General features: G+C 59.7%; 1 protein-coding gene across 12 annotated transcripts in view; it reads left to right on the top strand.

Moving 5' to 3' along the window:
• PTPRF (protein tyrosine phosphatase receptor type F) overlaps nucleotides 1-17,774 on the top strand; it is a 605,446-nt gene that overhangs the window by 567,303 nt on the left and 20,369 nt on the right. For all 12 annotated transcript variants that reach the window (XM_075131918.1, XM_075131917.1, XM_075131916.1 and 9 more), the window contains 2 exons: nucleotides 1,504-1,601; nucleotides 15,702-15,825. In XM_075131918.1, the coding sequence (XP_074988019.1) occupies nucleotides 1,504-1,601; nucleotides 15,702-15,825 (222 nt within the window). The remainder of the gene's footprint in view (nucleotides 1-1,503; nucleotides 1,602-15,701; nucleotides 15,826-17,774) is intronic.

Below are 17,774 nucleotides of genomic sequence, written 5' to 3'. Positions count from 1 at the left end.
GGAGCACTGATCTGTGCCCTCTGCCGGGTGGGGCAGTGGCCTCAGTGTGGAGACCAACAGCGAGTCACTGTGAGATGACCCTAATGCCACGGCAGAGGGACCCCACCTTGCCCCAGGTCGGTTGTCGGGCAGTGCTCTATGCCATGGCGGGGGTGGTGCTCGCGGCACTCGGTGGAGGGAGGGCGCACGTGTGGGGCGGACTCCGAGCACTGTGCAATTCCCTTTAGAGGGTGGTGACAGGCCCTCGTGGCTGGGAGAGTTGGTGGTTTCCCCAGTGGCTGCGTTGCAGCGTGCAGTGACGCTTGCGCGTTGCCACCTGGTGGCTTGTCACTGCTGGGTGGATGCTCCTGCTGGGTTGCTGTCGTAGCCTGTCACTGCCAGCCAGGCTGCCGAGCTCTGTTGGAAGGCTCCTGGCTGGGCTCCAGCCTGCCTCCCTGCTTGTGTACCAACAACATCGCCCATTAATCATCGTTAACCACGTGGGGGTTCTGGGAAACCCACAGAGCAGCCTGCGGTGCCACAAGCCTTGAGAACTTGGACGAGCTGTTTTCCAGCCACGTTCCTGCCAGTTTGTCAGTTCAGGATCAGAGCAAAGGGTCCTTCGGGGCCTGGGCTGTAAACCCCAAATGCTGTCATAAGGCTCCCTCCTCTGATCTCTATCCTGTCCCCGTGTGATACAGCCCATCCCTCCTGGGGCTCTGCGCTCCTCACCAGGGACAGGCGCCAGCCAGCCGGACCTCCCAGCAGGGCCATGTGCCATCAACGCTCAAACACACTGGCCATGGGGACTTGAGAGACGCAGGCCAGCTCCCTACAGGGCCTCCAGCTCCTACCAGCCTGCCTGGCACAGCCGCAGCGCGGTGGAGGCAGTCTGGCCAGTGAGTGGGAGCCCTGAGGTCCGTAAGGGCCCAGGCCTGGCACCCAGCTCTGCAGAGGAGGTGCCTGCGGTAAACCCAGAGCTCTCCCTCACAGCTGCTGGTTTGAGATGCGAGGGGGCAGGCCTGGGGCCGGGAATCGTGCTGCCCCGCACGGGCCCCTGGGAGCATCGGTGGGTAAATAGCAACTGGTGTGCATGCCCCTTTGGCTGCCACGAAGACTAGCCAAGGCAGGGGCTCAGTAGCCCCTCTGGGGACCCTGTAATCGTTAGGGGTAAGTCCTGAGACCACCCCTCCCCCAGGGGAACCTAGCGCTCTTGAGAATCAGTGTGTTCAACCTCAGCCTGTGCGGGAGCCCCGGCAGAGCATTACCACCCTCCTCGGCCTGTGAGCGGAGCGGGGCTTCCCCTCTGCACGGCCAGGCCCTGTGCCCACGTTTGAGCATGCTCACCTGGCCATGACCATCCTGCACATCCCGTCTGTTCTGTCCCCCGCGCAGCATGCCGCGGGCCATCCATCCCGCCCAGCGCGTCCCATAGTCACTGCCCGCCTCCAGTGTGCTGCCGTCGCGCGCTCCTGCCTGGCGCAGAGCAGTAACTCTGCCCTCCCCCTCTCTTCGGCCTGCCAGGTATGCGAGACCACCCGCCAATCCCGGTGACGGATCTCGCTGACAACATCGACAGGCTGAAGGCCAACGACGGGCTGAGGTTCTCCCAGGAGTACGAGGTGAGCTGCAGAGAGGGAGACAGGCGTGCATGTGTTCCTGGGAGACCGACCCGAGAGCCATGCGCAGCGGGGGGGGGGCCGGTCCGTGTGCAGCATCCCCCAGAGGAGGCAGCATGGAGCTTGGCGGCTCTCCATGCTGCTCCCATGGGTGATTGGGCTGTAATGATGGGGCCCTACCCTGGGGAGGTGGCCTTGGGCAGCAGAGCGCTTGCTGGCCCTGGTGGTGCCAGGAGCGTAATCCGGCTCAGCCCAGTTACGTACACAGGGAGTGTGAGAGCAGAGCGGTTCCTGGCTCTCAGCACCTCGCCCAGCACTGGGCTTGCGCTGAGCTTGTTTGTTCTCTTTGATCCAGGCCTATCCTGGGCACTCGCTCTGCAAGCTGTGCCCTGCAGCTCTGCCGAGGTACGTCAGGCCAAACCTCCGACTCCCTCCACGCTCACAGCTTCCCTGTGCACCCCCTTTCCAGACTAGGTTCCCCCCCCCCCACACACACACACACCTCAGCTCCAGCTCCACGGCTGCTTCCCTCGTCACATGGCGTAGCTATCCCGAAGCGCCCAGGCCTGATCTGCAGCACCCGGTGTCCCACATCTGTCACGACACTAAACACCCTGCTCTGCTGATACCCCTTGGTCCCTCCCTAAGTCTCCATGCCCCCCCACCCAGTGATGAGCTGCCAAAACCTTAACAACCGGTTCCCTCCTCACCCCACGAGGGGGTCGTAGCCCCCCCCGCCCCCCCAGGGACTCCTGTCCCATCCAACCCCCTGCATTCCTTGACGCCCGTCCTCCCGCCCCGTCCACCCCCCTCCCCTGTCCCCTGACTGCCCCCAGAACCGGGCAGGAAGGTCTCGTGGGCCGCCATAGGGGGTGCCCACCCCGCCCCTAAGAGCCAGAGGGACCTGCTGGGGGGCGATGTGCGGAGTCCTGGTGGTGCTTACCTGGGGCAGCTCCCAGGAAGCATCCGGCAGGTCTGTCCGGCTCCTAGGGGCGGGGGAGCGTAGCTGGGGGGGGAGCAGGGGGAGCAGCTGCTCCCCCCACTGATCACATCAAAAGTGGCGCCTTAGGCTCCGACTCCGGGGGTGCTCCAGGGCTGGAGCACCCACGGGGAAAATTTGGTGGGTGCAGAGCCCCCAACGGCAGCTCGGCACCCGGCCCCAGCTCACCTCCGCTCCGCCTCCTCCCCTGAACGTGCTGCCCCGCTCTGCTTCTCCCACCCACCCAGCGCTCTTCTTCTCCGCCCCCTCCCCCGGCTTCCCAGGAATCAGCTGTTCACGCGGGAAGCCGGGGAGAGCTGAGAAGCAGGCGTCCCCCAGTCCCCGCCCGGGTTACCTGCTGCGGCGCGGGTGGCCCTCCTCGCGCCCCCCAGCTCCCCTCCGCTCTGCCTCCACCTCCCTGGGCCTGAGTGCGAAGCCGCCCCCTGCTTCTCAGGCCTCCCCAGCTTCCCGCGCGAACAGCTGGTTTGCGGGAAGCCGGGGGGGCGGGGCAGGGGGTGGAGAAGCAGAGCAGGGCGGTGCATTCAGGGTGGAGGCGGAGCGGAGGTGAGCTGGGGTCGGGGGCGGGGCAGGGCAGGGAGCTGCCGGTGGGTGCTCTGCACCCATCAAATTTTCCTCATGGGTGCTCCAGTCCCGGAGCCCCCACAGAGTCGGTGCCTAAGGCGCCACTTTAGGCCGGTTGTTAAATTTAGAAGCCCTGTTAGAACTGGTTGTCCCACAAAAGGACTTCTAAATTTAACAAGCGATTCTAGCGAACCGGTGCGAACCGGCTCCAGCTCACCACTGCCCCCATCCCCCCACTCTGTGGATACCGCTCTGGCCCCCCACTGTGCTGTTACCCCCCCACTCTTCTGCCCCTCGGTCCCCCCCACTCTTCTGATTCGCTTTGGTCCCGCCCTGCCCCACCCCCCGCTCTGCTGATACCCTCCCTGGGCCCCCCACCCTCCCTGCTCTGTGGATACCCCTCGGTCCTGCCCTGGGCCCCCATCCACTGCTCTGCAGATGCTCTTAGGTCTCGCCCTGGGCCCCCCAACCCCCACTCTGCGGATACCCCTTGGTCCCGACCTGCAACCTTCTCCCCACTGTTTAATTCCTGCAGTCCTTCCTGCACCACAACCCAGACCGCTGCTGCTGCTCCAGTGGGCTGTAGCTCACGAAAGCTTATGCTCAGATAAATTGGTTAGTCTCTAAGGTGCCACAAGTCCTCCTTTTCTTTTTGCCAATACAGACTAACACGGCTGTTACTCTGAGAACCCAAACTGTTATCACTCGTGGTTGGGCTCCCCTGCCACCTCTCCCCTGTTTCCTGAGGAGCCTGCCAAGCCGGGTGTCGGGAGGTTAATGAGCACTCGAATTGCTGCGTCTGTCCCTGGCATGCTCCAGCCCTGCTCCCACTGGAGCCATTGGCCAGACTGGCCGATCAATCTGAAAAGTTCTCATTTGGGGAGAAGTTCCCATGCAGCCATTAGAGCCGCAGCGGCAGTCGAAATGTTTTCCTCGGCTTGCATACATCCCTAGAGGAGCCACTTCAGCTGTGTGAGGCATAACTCATAAATTATCCCCCCCCCCCTCCAGTTTTAAGTGGGGCTAGATTGGGAACGAGTCCTGTGCATGTGTGATCGCTGCTGTTGGAATTGTTATCTGCCTCTGCCTGGGGCCTCCCCCTGCTGGAGCCTATCTCCATGGACTTATGCAATGGGATCAGGACGCTTCCCCACAAGATACAATGATACATGCTGGAAAGGAAGTGAGCAAGGTGAGGGACAAGTGGCAGCCCGCTGGAGAGGGTTGTGTGATGGAGGACTCTGAGGAGACTGGGCATATCGGCCAAGTAGCTGCCACTCCACGCACAGCTCTCCTGATCCAGGGAGAGGCCTTGTTAATGCCGCTAGCTTGCAGTGCAGTGAGTGTGCGCTGAAATGCCATACCCCCCATTTTGTGCGTCTGTTTGCCGTGAGCACGGCGACCCTGTGCACGTTCCAACCTGCCTGCCTCATTCTTTTGTATGAATCCAATTGAAATTTAAAGCAAAACTCTCGGATCTGCTGTAACCTGATTCTATCTTTTCTGTATCCCAGGAGAGGCCTGTGAGTGCTCTGGGTAGCTGCCTGTGAGAGTTGTCTTTGCCGTTCAGAGCCTGCCACACAATAGCAAGCTCTTGAACTGGTTCAGAAAATTAGCATTAAGTAAATTCCCTTAACCATTTCCCTGTGCTGCTCTCTTCTTGTTCTCCCTTTGTAGAATATCATGGCTGGTTGAAAGCACCAGTCAGTTGTAGTTTCCACGCTGACAGGTTTCAGAGTAGCAACCGTGTTAGTCTGTATTCGCAAAAAGAACAGGAGTACTTGTGGCACCTCAGAGACTAACCAATTTATTTGAGCGTGAGCTTTCGTGAGCATCCAGTGAAGTGAGCTGTAGCTCACGAAAGCTTATGCTCAAATAAATTGGTTAGTCTCTGAGGTGCCACAAGTTCCCCTTTTCTTTTTCCATGCTGAATAACTATTAAATAGCTGATTGTTGCATGTAATGCCTTCCCATGGACTCTGCCACATTGGACTCCGCCACATTGGACTCCAGATTCGGGTGGAATGACTGACCGCAGCACGCTCATAAGGCAACGACGCTAGGGTGGGCTGAAGTAGGTGTGCACCAGGTGCCTAGGGTCACTAGTGAAAATGGGGTTGGTCTCATCCCAGTACCGGGTTTGGCTGATGGTCACACACTCCCAGGCCGGGATCTAGGAGTGGAATCAGCCAGGGAGCCTGGCGCTCCGGGCTGGACGTCCTGGGGCGCTCGGAAGGGAACTGCCCAGTGGATGTGGAAATAGTACAGGGAGCGCTGGGGCAGTGTGCTGCAGCCTGGATGAGCATGTGCACAAGGCAGCAACTGCTGCTCTCTGCAGAGTCGTAAGCACTGGCCTCCAGTGCCCACTGTCCCGACTTCTTCCAGCTCCGCCAGCCGCCCCTTTTCCTGGGGACTCAGCTCAGTGAGAGAGCAGACTCAAGCGCTTAATCTCTGCGCCCGGGGCTGGATGCAGGCCAGTGCCACTGGCCCGGCCTGGGGAGCAGTGCAGCGGGGTGAACCGGAGGCCCTTCTACTGTCTGTTTTAGGAAGAGCCATAGTTTGTGTTTTCCCATAGAAAGCCAACAGCCTCACATCTCTGTGTGGCGTGCGGGGCTCTCGTAAAGGGAGCGTATTCCAGGCACAACAGGCAGCCCAGACGCAGAGCAGATCTTTCACAGCCCGTCAGCCCCTGAGCAGAACTGCCCGGAGTGAGCTGTGTTGGAGGGGGCAGTAACCTGGGCGTGCTCGGGGCCTGGGCACGGGGCTCCAGGACAAATCCGGGAACCCCAGCGCCTGCTCTGGGCGCGGGGGAGGAGCTCCCTCCCGGAGGCTGCAGCCAGGTCGGAGCCAGAAGGGTTCACCCTGGAACCGGAGCAGGCAGGGTTAATGCAGAGCTGGAGCCGGAGCAGCCTGCGGCCGGCCGGGGCCCGGTGGGGCAAGCAGAGCACTCAGGGTCTGGCAGCAGCTCTCCCCAGCGTGCCGTTGGCAGCGTCCAGTGAGAGTCCCAGTGATTTACGGCCTGGGGTTAATGGAATTAAACAAGGGCAAGGGAGGCTCAGCCGGTTAATTATTTATCTCAGGCTGGATGGGTTTGTGCTGAGGCTGTGTTAGAGCTCCCCCTGTTGGACACCTGTCTGCACTGCAGCCTCGAGGTGCCCATCAGCGTGTTACTCAGGGTCGGCTCCAGCCCCGATGGGGATCGTTGTGTCTCGTGGTGCTGTGTGGCACACACTGCTAGACACCGGGGAGTTGGGCATTGCTGCCCCCTCACTGACAGGCACGAGGCCTGCCCAGACAGAGCCACTCGGGCCTTTTGTTCTCCCCAGTTCTGGGCTGTGTCACACGGAGATCTTAAGACGGGCAGGGGCCTGGCACCGCGGCTGCGCCATGTACCAAGGTGACAGGAGAGCAGGCAGAGGCCACCTTCCCCGTTCTAGAGAACAGCCTTAGTCAGGTCCCGCCCCACCCAACCCCTCTAGCTTGGGAGCCTGGCGTTGGCCCAGTCCCGCCCCGCCCTGCCCCTCTGGCTAGGGAGCCCGGCGCTGGCCCGGTCCCGCCCCGCCCCTCTGGCTAGGGAGCCCGGCGCTCGCCCGGTCCCGCCCCTGGCCCGGTCCCCGCTGTCCGTGTGACTCTGCCTGTGCTGGAGAGCTGGGACTGAGGAGCAGGAGAGCTGCAGGAATAGGGCAGAAGGGCCAGTTACTGAGAGCAAAGAGCCTTGGAAAGTGAGTGGGTCTGTACATGACGCGCCCTTCGTGGCCTAGTGCAAGGGAGCGATGGTTTCTGCTGTGGCTGTCCCCTGACACTTGCAGCCCTTGGGGCTGTTGAGGGTGTTTCTGTAGCCCGTGCTGGCAGGAGGCTTCTTGCAGGCAGGGGTAGTGTTAGGTGCCCAGGGCTCTGGAGTGTCCCACTGGGGATGCTCTCGAGTCTCCCCGGCCAGTCGGCTCTACGCTGGTAGGTTGGCTCTGTTAGTATGTCCAGGCAGCTCCGTCTGTAGGGCCTCTACTCGACCACCTCTTCTCCTGGAAGGCGCGACTGCCCAGGCAAGAGACGCGCGGTTCCCCGGAGGTGCCAGCCCTGTGCTCGCGGGAGGTACAGCAAGCGCTGCCGCGGGGACACACTGGAGTCATAGCAGCCATGGCCACCTCCGGAGTCGGGCTGACGGCAGTGCACGAGGGCTGCTAGAGGGGAGGAGACTGGGCATGTTCTCCCCAGCTGAGCTCTAGGGGTGAGTGGAGGGGTCAGCATCTCGTGCACCCCGAAGTAAATCTCCTTCATTAAATCTCCTTCCTGCCATTTCCAGCCGAGCAGCCAGCTTCTCCAGCGTTCATCCGCCTTGAGGAGGTGCCAGGCCCATCCCCGGTCACCCAGCAGGCCAGTAGCAGAGCTGGGACCAGGCCCAGGAATCCTGGCTCTCAGGCCGGCCCTGCCCTGTGAAATGTTATCCAACAGCTGTGCCGCGGAGTGCCCGGAGAGTGCTGAGGCCTGGGAGCTGTGTCATTGGGCCCCAGACCCCCTGGCTCCTTCTAATTCCCACCTCAACAGGAGTATTAACACGCTGTCCTGTGAACTGCGGGGTCCTGCCCCCCCGCCTCCCCCGTGCGGGAAAGGGGAGGGCTGGCACCAAGAGCTAGAGGGAGAAGTAGGGTTGGGGGAGACCTTCAGCATGACAGGCTCTGCACCCTGATTTCTAATCCTGGTACAGGCAGCCTGCAGGGTCCCTCTGGCCGCTTGTTTGCACCTGGGCCCCAGGCCTCACTCCGCATCACTTCTCTGGCAGTATGGCTAGGGGCTGCCCCAGCAGGGTAAGTAATGAGCTGTGACCCTTGGGTCCCAGAGCAGTGCAGGGTAAACCTTGTCCTGGGTTTAATTTGCTTGTACTAATGTGCAGTTGCTGGCAGGCATTCAGTGCGTACATTCCAGGAATGTGACTAATAAGGTGAAAGCTTTGCCAGCGATTGATTCAGGAGCACGTTATCTCCCCATTTAAGACATCGTGTAGATTGACGGCGGTCAATGGCTGCGCTAATCTGGCTGCTGTCACAGGAGGCTTGGAAGCGCTGATGGCTGGTGGCAGGGCTGGGCAGGTCCATGAGATCCCCGGGGCCAGGCCTGTTTCTAACAAAGCAAGCTCCCAAGTGGCTTCTCTGGTATGAACCTGCAAGGCTTAAAAAGCTGGTAGGTGACTCTGCTGGTTCTTGTGTGCACGCCCAGGTGCCGTGCAGCACTCAGGTTCTCGTCAGGGCAGCTCTGCTTTCCCCTGATTTTGTACGTGGCTGCTGATGAGCAGGGAGGACTGTAATCATCTGCTAAGGAGCTTTGTGATCATTGCTCCTACAGCCCTCAGGGGAATGGGCTCAGCTCCTCAACTCCTGTATGAGCAGAGGGGACAGGCAGCGACTGATCTCCCTGGCTAAGACGTATAGACTGTGGTCCAGGCACCTGCCATTGATTCCTTCAGGGACCTGCAGCAGGATGTTCTGCTCCCGGCTTTCCAGTTCCCCCCACTGTAAAGAAAACTTGGGCGCATTAGCCACGTTTGTGAAGTGCTTTTGGATCTGCTGAGGAAGACGCGTTTCCCACTGGAGCTTCTGCTGTCTGGAACAGCCTCTGTGTCTGCACATTATCTCTGCAGGCTCCCACGCTCCTTCCCATGTGCCGAGTCCTGAGGCTGTAATAACCCATATGCTCATAACGAGGAGCTTGTCTGATGTGCTGCTGCTTACTTCGGGCTGGGAGCGACTAGAGGCTCGTTCACTGGTAGTTTAAAAACCTGGGACAGTTTCAAGCTTTTCCTGGAGTCGTTAAGTTTTGGACCCTCCCATCGCTTGACACTACTCGGCTTTAGTTGGTGAAGGAGCAGAGGGAAGAGATGCGTTGTGGAGTTTGTACGGTGGTGGGGACCCACTGGCTTCATTGAGCTGCTGCATGAAGAGGGGGGGTCCCCTCCCCAGGACTAGGAGCAGGCCGCCAGGCAGGAATGAAGCCGTATTGCTACCGCATACTGGACCTGTGTGGCCCCTCCCGGGTGGGGCTGGCCAGCCCAGAGCTCTGCGGAATGGGCTTCAGCTGTGTTCCCAGCAGCCGCCCATTTGTTTACTCCTTTGCTTGCCTTCCAGGGGGGCCAGGTGCACATTAATTCATCACCAGAGCTCAAATTAAATCATTTTACTTCTAAATGAGTCACTCATTTGCAGGAGTATTTAATTAGAGCCTCTTCGCACCCAGGTGCTCCATTACTCCTGCCTTCTCACCTGTTCACCCTCGGAGGGGCTGCTGGTGATTAGACTGTTTTTGCACATTCTCGCTACACAGCAAAACAATTACCCTAATGGCAGTGCCTCATAGCCGTTCTTCACAACTGGGGCGCTTTGCAGCCAAGTCCACCTGGAGAAATGATCCTTCCCCTCGCTGCATTCAGACTCAGCCTGCGAACTGCTCCCATCCCACCGTGGAGCCCGGCAGCCCTGGATCATCTTCCTTCCTGAGAGCACAACTCCAGCAGGAGCCTGTGACCCGCAACCCCTGCTGTGGGGTGCATGCTCGCCCGGGGCTGGGAGGGATGCAGGTTTGTGGGGCCCTGCCCCTGCTGTGGGGCAAGCACTCTCCTGCGCTGGGAGGGGTGCAGGTTTGTGACCCCCAGCCCCTGCCATGAGGCAAGCGCTCTCCTGCGCTGGGAGGGGTGCAGGTTTGTGACCCCCAGCCCCTGCTGTGGGGCAAGCACTCTCCTGCGCTGGGAGGGGTGCAGGTTTGTGACCCCCAGCCCCTGCCATGAGGCAAGTGCTCTCCTGCGCTGGGAGGGGTGCAGGTTTGTGACCCCCAGCCCCAGCCATGAGGCAAGCGCTCTCCTGCGCTGGGAGGCGTGAAGGTTTGGGATGCTTCTCCCTGGTGGAAAGCCCTGCGTTGCCAGCTCTGTGCTCTGCCGTCGGGGCACCTGCGTGGCCGGCCTAGCCTGCCCAGACAGTTACCAGCTCTGCAAGGCAAAAGTGGCTGTGCAGAGCCAGGAGGGAGGCTAAAGTTCAGGACAGGGAATGCTGTCTCCTCTGCCTTGAGCACGGGAAGGCCTGGCCCAGCTGCCGGAGGGGAAGGACAGAGCTGTGTTGGTGTGAGCACAGGAAGCCGGGAGACCTGTGTGTCTGCTGGACTGCCCCAAGATGAAGACATTCAGTTAGCTGCGGTGAAGCTGTAACACCGTTGCACACCAGGATTCGCTGGCTAGTGCCCCTTCCACGGCTAGCTGTACGGCTCGGTGGCTAGCAGCTGCTAGTGGGACCAGTCTGGACGCTGAGGTGCTGCTTGTGCTGAGCAAGGGATCGATCTGGGGACACGCGTGGGGAGACACCAAGGCTGAACAGGGCCCTCCTGTGGTGCCATCAGACCAGGCCTGGGCCTGTCTGTCCTGCAGTTCTCCCACCCTGCTGCCCACATGGCAGGGGCCGGCGCCAGCCCTCTTGGCTGTGTGGTAAAGGCAGTGCCCAGGCATTCATAGCCCGTAGAGTGCCAGGCCCGAAGGGACCAGATCACCCAGTCTGACCTGTAGACACGGGTCATTAAACGTTACCCAGTGACCCCTGATCCAGGTGACTTGCCGTTGGCCAAAGGCGGCCAGTCTGGATCTGAAGCTGTTGGGAGGGAGTTTGTTCCAGTGGCTGGTCGCCCTCATGGCTAGAAACGCTGGCTGACTTTCTGCTAATGATGTGTATGTAACATTGGTTGGCTGACCCAGGGGGCGGGGGGGCAGGGTCAGTGCTGAGATCAGGCCCCCTTACTGACAGTGAGATCTATTTACCATCTGCCTGGCCTCCCTCCTTCCTTCTCCCACACCGTCCTCGTGGCAGCTGAGCTGCCCGTGAATCCTTTAGCCCAGCGCTTCTCAAGCTATCTGATGTGGGGGACCGGCCATTTTATTTTCCAGTGTGCGTGCAGACTGGCAGCCGATGGCTCGCGGACCGGCACCGGTCCACGGACCACCACTTCATAGAATCATAGAATATCAGGGTTGGAAGGGACCCCTGAAGGTCATCTAGTCCAACCCCCTGCTCGAAGCAGGACCAATTCCCAGTTAAATCATCCCAGCCAGGGCTTTGTCAAGCCTGACCTTAAAAACCTCAAAGGAAGGAGATTCTACCACCTCCCTAGGTAACGCATTCCAGTGTTTCACCACCCTCTTAGTGAAAAAGTTTTTCCTAATATCCAATCTAAACCTCCCCCACTGCAACTTGAGACCATTACTCCTCGTTCTGTCATCTGCTACCATTGAGAACAGTCTAGAGCCATCCTCTTTGGAACCCCCTTTCAGGTAGTTGAAAGCAGCTATCAAATCCCCCCTAATTCTTCTCTTCTGCAGGCTAAACAATCCCAGCTCCCTCAGCCTCTCCTCATAACTCATGTGTTCCAGACCCCTAATCATTTTTGTTGCCCTTCGCTGGATTCTCTCCAATTTATCCATATCCTTCTTGTAGTGTGGGGCCCAAAACTGGACACAGTACTCCAGATGAGGCCTCACCAGTGTCGAATAGAGGGGAACGATCACGTCCCTCGATCTGCTCACTTCAAGTAGCACGGCTCTAGCCTCTAGCCAGGAGGCTGGCGACCTAGGGCTGTAAACTCCCAGCTGGTCTGTGCAGGCCCCGTGACACCCGTACTCCTTTCCCCGCGGACTGGAATGCTGGTCTGCTCTCTCTGCATCCTGCACACGCCCCTCCCTTCCTACAGCGGGGCTCGTGGCTTGGGCTAGCGATCAGCCCTCAGCAGCAAGCTCGGCTGGGACCCTGCAGAGCCAGAACAGACCAGCTGATCTGGAAGCGCCCTCCTGGACAGCTGGCTCCTGGGGTCGGGCAGGGAGGGGACAGCCCGCCCACCTCCGGGCCCTGCAGAGCAGGCCGTAGCTGGACTACACCTGGCCAGTGCCTGTGTCAGCCCCGATGGATGAGGGGCTTCTTCACCTGGAGGATGGGCCACAGTCCTGTGAGCGGTGTGCTGCCCCACCCTGCTGGCCCCTCTGCCCGGCATCCTCGCCCCGCCCTGCCCCCCTCCTGCTGGGCCCTCCCCTCCGCCCGGCATCCTCGCCCCGTCCTGCCCCCCTCCTGCTGGGCCCTCCCCTCCGCCCGGCATCCTCGCCCCGTCCTGCCCCCCTCCTGTTGGGCCCTCCCCTCCGCCCGGCAACTTCGCCCCGCCCTGCCCCACCCTGCTGGGCATCCTCACCCTGGGACAGTGCTAAGTGAGGCTGGCCTTGTAACAGCGTCCCTTGGTCCCTGGCAGTTTAGCTGGAGAGAGGTTTTAGAGACGGCTGGACAGTCTCTGCGGGAGTCACGGGCCTTTGGAGCAAAGACACGGGCAGGAGCTGCTGCTGCGGCTGAAGTTGGATCCCGTTTCCTCGCCGACAGAACCAGGCGAACACACCCAAGAGGGGAGAGAAAAGAGCAGCAGAGAGAGAGGCTGCAGCGTCTGTCCCTGGGGTGTCCCTCACTTGCGTGCACCCCCACCCCCACCCCAAGCTGGAGAAACACAGGCCCAGCCACTCCGAGACCTGGCAGACTCGTACCGGCTTTGGGCTGTTCAGGGCACTGCTTCTAGCTGCCTCTGGCTGGCTGCAGGCTCATAGCCATGGTGCACAATACACAGCCTTGGCCGGCTAAGCCAGACTCATGTTCGACAGAAGGAACCCGGAAAAGGCACATGTGGGAGAGGGGTGGTGACACAGTCCCAGGTAGTATTTGGGATGTGGCTGGAGCCAGTGGAGGTGACTGTATCGTCTGGCTCCTTCTTTCTGGCCTGGGCTGGCCAGGACATCACTCAGGATTAGGGTGAAGGAGGCCCAGGGTCCCAGCAGATGGTGGGGTGACAGCTGTGATGGTGAACCTCATTCTAGTAGCCAGTTTTTCTCCCCCAAAGTCCCTTTCACGAAGGACCACAGAAGACAGGGGTGGGTGCACCGGCTCATCCTGTCTGTATTTTTTCCACCAATTAGGCCTAGTTTCTGATGCACCAATTTTGGTTCACTGATTCTCCTTTCATGCTGGTCTTGCTACCCAGCATGATCTTAACACAGTGCTTGAGTTCTGTCAGGAGGCTGTTTTGTTTAGTCTAATTCAGCCGTTGTCTCCCTTTCCCATCTTTTCCCATCAACGTTTGCTTTTGCTGGTTATCATGACCCTTCTATGAATTTTTGCTCACTTCTTCGCGTTAAACTTGTAATTAGGGTAAATCTGTAGTCCCAACTATCACAACAGTACATGCCCTGTCTCACCCCCTGCCTTGCCCCGCCCCAGGCCCTCTCCTGCCCTGCATCTCCTCGTCCTCTGCCCTATGGGGCCCTTTCAGTAACATGGCCTTCAGTTTGGGGGCTTCGGAGCCTGGCTTGGCTCTCAGATTGCCAGACCTGAGCTGCAGCGAGCAGCCTCGACCCGCAGCGAACAGCCTCGACCCGCATGCCCACAGCAGAGGGCGAAGAACATTTCAAAAGGAAATGTGATGAAATTCTCCATTGTGCAACGTGAAATCAGATGATGTGAGACACGAGCAGCCCCAGTCAGGAGCTGTGGAACAAGCCAGTGGCCAGTGTTAGCACAGAGATGTGTGGACACCCAGTGGAATACGCAGCTAAACTTTCAGCCAGGAGCCAGGTGCTGGCGTCCTCTGCTCCCCCAGCCACAGCGCCCCTGCTTGCCGCCGCTGGGGCTGCTTATTACTCTGATGGTAGAAGATTACAGGGTTTCTGTCAGAAACATCTGTTTACATTCTGCGTTGCCCAAACCCCCTATTAGCTCCACTGTGATGCCACGTCTCCCTGCCAGGCCCTGCGGGGGGAGCGCGCTACCGCCAGGGCCCCTGGGTGGGAGTGATGTGTGCTGTGCCAAAGGCAGGCCCGGCGCAGGATCGTGTTCATTCGGAGAGCTGCGGAAGGGCCTGGTGACAGCCCCTCTTCAGGATGCCAATACCCCACATGAGATACAGGCTATCCTTTACTTAGATATCAGAGCAGGCACATGGTGCCCTTAACCGTGCTATTGATCCAAGGGCAGCTGCAGCGAACACCAGAGGGGGCGGTACAGGGAGTAATCACATGGGCTGGTGTTTGCACTTTGTGTTTCCCTGGGTGATCAACAGAAAGTGCTGGTCTCTAGCCTGACGCCCTTTGGGGCTTTCATAGTGGTGAAGGACCATTACGTTCATCTGGCCTGCCTCATGCATCACACAGGCCATAGTGGGTCCTGCAGCCAGCCCATATCTTGTGGTTGAACTAGCGTGTGGTTTTGAGAAGGCGCTGACAAGGCTGGTAATGCAGCTCCCAGCGTTTCATGGCATGATTATAGCTGCCTTTTTGCGTGCGCACCCAGACCAGGTGTGGGAATGAGGGAGGCTTTGATGAGGAGGGTCCCTCCCAGCTCAGAGAGACATGTTTGGGACAGGCCTTCACATTTTCTTCTCTTCTGCACGTGAGAAATGTGACTACGAGGATGATGATTTTGGGAATACAGTGGCCAGGCAGCCCTGTGATGAATGGGCCATGTCAGGTACAGAGCGTGTGTGTGTTCTGGATGGGCTGTGTTGATTGCAGGGTGGCCCAGGATTTCGGATGGGTCACGGCAGGTATGCAGGGGGAAGGGTTCCGGAGGGGCTGTGGTGGGTACATGCGGGGGTCCTGGATGAGCCAAGGCAGGGACGCAGGGGAATGATCCCGGAGGGGCTGTGGCGGTTATGCAGGGCAGGAGGTTTCAGCCCCACAGCAGACGGGCTGCGTTCAGTATGTGGGGCGGGTCCCGTCAGCCATGTCAGGTGTGTCACGGGCCCAGCTGGCCCCACAGCAGAGTGTTGAGTACGTGGGCGGAATCCTTTGTCAGGGATGCAGATGAGTCGCACATTTGATTCCCAGCCAGTCCCTAGCATCTGGGCCCTACACATGTTTATGGCCCTGTCCCCAGGTCTGCAGTTCCTTGTCACGCCATGAACTGAAAGGAGAGATGCTCCCACTGCGGAAGCCGCTGATGCAGCAGCTAGTGACCCATCCGGTTTCATGACGTCTCCCAGCAGGAGCCTTGTTCGCTCTTGTTCTTTAATATCCAAATCCCCTGGGCTGCACAAGGCTCCAGAGGCTGCTCCGTTTCCAGGGCCTGCAGTTTGCTGACTGATAAAACCTCTGGGGTCAGTAAGTGTGTGCATGGCCCAGCAGGAGCCAGTCTCTGCTACAGTAATTGAGGTAGAGGAATTTCTGCTTGGGGCGGGGAAAGCTTGGACTAGGGAGCATTGGCTGGGAAGAGGAGGCCCCCCCATCACACTAGCCAGCCTGCATGCGCTGCAGCAGAGAAGCTGTTTCAGTGACTGTCAAATTGCTCCAGGGCAGGTTTGATTTCCTGGCAGGGCATCGGGATTGGCATCGGCTGAGCACCAGCCCAGAGAATGCCTTGCTGGCCCTGACCGAGCGGAGTCGCAGCCAGGTGTGGCTGGGTGGCAGGCTGTGGCATGGCAATCCCGCAACTCCCAGGAAAGGTGCGTCTCCTCCAGACAGCCCAGCGTGCTGTAACAGCCTGTCCTCTCTCCTGCAGTCCATCGATCCAGGGCAGCAGTTCACCTGGGAGAACTCCAACCTGGAAGTGAATAAACCAAAAAACCGCTATGCAAACGTGATCGCCTATGACCACTCACGTGTCATCCTGACCTCTGTCGATGGTAAGCGTGGGGCTTGGGGCCGGTTCCAAGCGGCGTCTGAGGGAGTGGCATGGAAAGCCACCTGTTGGGGATCATTGTAACAGGCAGTGGAGCAAGGTTACTCCCTGAGTGTAGCAGGGCAAACAGCCAGGGGAGCGGGGTGCTTGTCCATGCTGCGCCCCAGGCTGCCTGAGGAGGGTCTTGTAGCCAGGCAGGGGCTGCAGACAGTCCAGAGGTGCACTTTGGCTCCAGACCCTGCAAATGTGTCTTTCAGGCCGAAGGATAAGAAACAACAGCAGAATTCTGCTGGCCTCTTCCCCAGCGGTGCTTCAGCTGCCTCCTGCCACGCCCAGGCCCAGCTCTCCCAGCCTTGGTGTAACGGCAGCAGACCCCGGTCATCTTCGGGCGGGATCATACCTGGGACCTCTAGAGCCCCAACTGCATGAGCTCAAAGCCACATGGCCGGACTTTGTGTTGGGGGTGAGAGGAGCTGGCTTGTCAGCCCTGGAGACAGAAGGGTGCTGGCCACAGGAGCTCTGCCCATAGTGAGCCCACACCCGCCGCCAAGGGGCTGTGCCTGCCCCTATGGGGGAGTGGAGCAGGCAGCCCGTGGCCTGCCCTGCCCTCCCCCGCCGCCCCCAGGAGCCTCAGTGCGAGCCATCCCTTTGTGCTGCCTGCTGGACTGCTCCCCTGGCTGGCCCCTCCCAGAACGGGCAGCGCACCCATGTGCCTCTTTCAGCCACGCACCCAGCTGGCCAGGAATGCTGGCTCTGTGCCCGGTGTCTAGGGGCCAGGAAAAACAGGTCAGCTCAGGGTGGCAAATCACAGAGGTTAGAAAGTGCTCCTAGGCCCCATCTAGTCCATCCCGGTCCAGGGGCCAGGGCAGGACTCCTCCCTGCTGGACCTTCCTCAAGGTTTTGTCCCATCTAGGTTTGGGTGCCCAAGCGGTGGCTTCAGCTAACCAGGCATGGGAGTGCTGTATTTCCAGCCCCTGCTGCAAGGCCCAGCGAAGCCCAAGAGCTCTGGTGTGAGAGGCAAGCACCTGAGTGCTGATGTGTGTATAGCGCAGTGAGACCAAACGCTGACCTATCCGCCTCCCGCTCTGTGCATAGGAGGCTGCTGAGCTCTCTGACCTGCGCTAATGTTTGCTTTGCAGTCCCTGGACACGCAGCGCGCGTTGCATTACAACACCCACTCACTCTTGTCTGTCGCACACACGGAAACACTCCAGCACCCGAGCACGTGGCCCAGCCTGCTGGCTGAACGCGTGAGGGGATCCCAGCTAATTATGTGCGGGCCCATGTGGTGGTGAGGCTGGAGCTCATTTGGGATGCAGGTGGCCATGCAGCCTGGTCTCTCTTCATCCCAAGAAGGAACATCTCTCTAATGCCACTGGGCTGCTCTTCCTTTGCAGGAGATTCATCCTCTTCCCCGTAGCAGCGTGGGGCTCCCCTATACCGAGGGGCTGAGCTCTGCACGGGGAATCCACTTTCTTGAAGTGACCCTGGTCCTGTAAGCTGGTCCTGTGACCAAGCCATTCCCAAAGTGCCTTGCCAGCTCCCTCTCCTTCACTGCAGGATGCAGCAGCCAGGAAGAAGAGGCCCCCATGTGTTAGCGCGGCTGGGCCAAGGGGGAGCCAGCACAGAACTCCGGCTGATCTGGTCTCCAGGCTCCAGATTGCCAGGGTGCTTCTCCTCCCCCCACCCCCGCTTCTCTTCCACTGATTCTGCTTAAGGCTGCTGGGAATCTGCAGGAGATTCTGCAGAGCCCTGTGGCAGGTGCAACTAATCCTAAGCCTCCTTTAAAGGAAAATGTGAGCACGCCCTCCGTGGGAACTTGGGGATCCCTGCTGGGTCCTAGACCTGGTGCTGAGGGGCTGCCGCAGCCCCCGCCAAGCCAGGTGCTCACATTCAACTCCGGGGCAGAACTGTATTACATTTGACTTAGTAACTGCGGGTTTGTGTTTTAAA

This window comes from Caretta caretta, chromosome 8 (assembly GCF_965140235.1).
Source record: "Caretta caretta isolate rCarCar2 chromosome 8, rCarCar1.hap1, whole genome shotgun sequence".
NCBI lineage: Eukaryota > Metazoa > Chordata > Testudines > Cheloniidae > Caretta > Caretta caretta.
The sequence above is the reverse complement of the archived record's forward strand: the minus strand, read 5'-3'. Positions and strand labels throughout refer to the sequence as shown.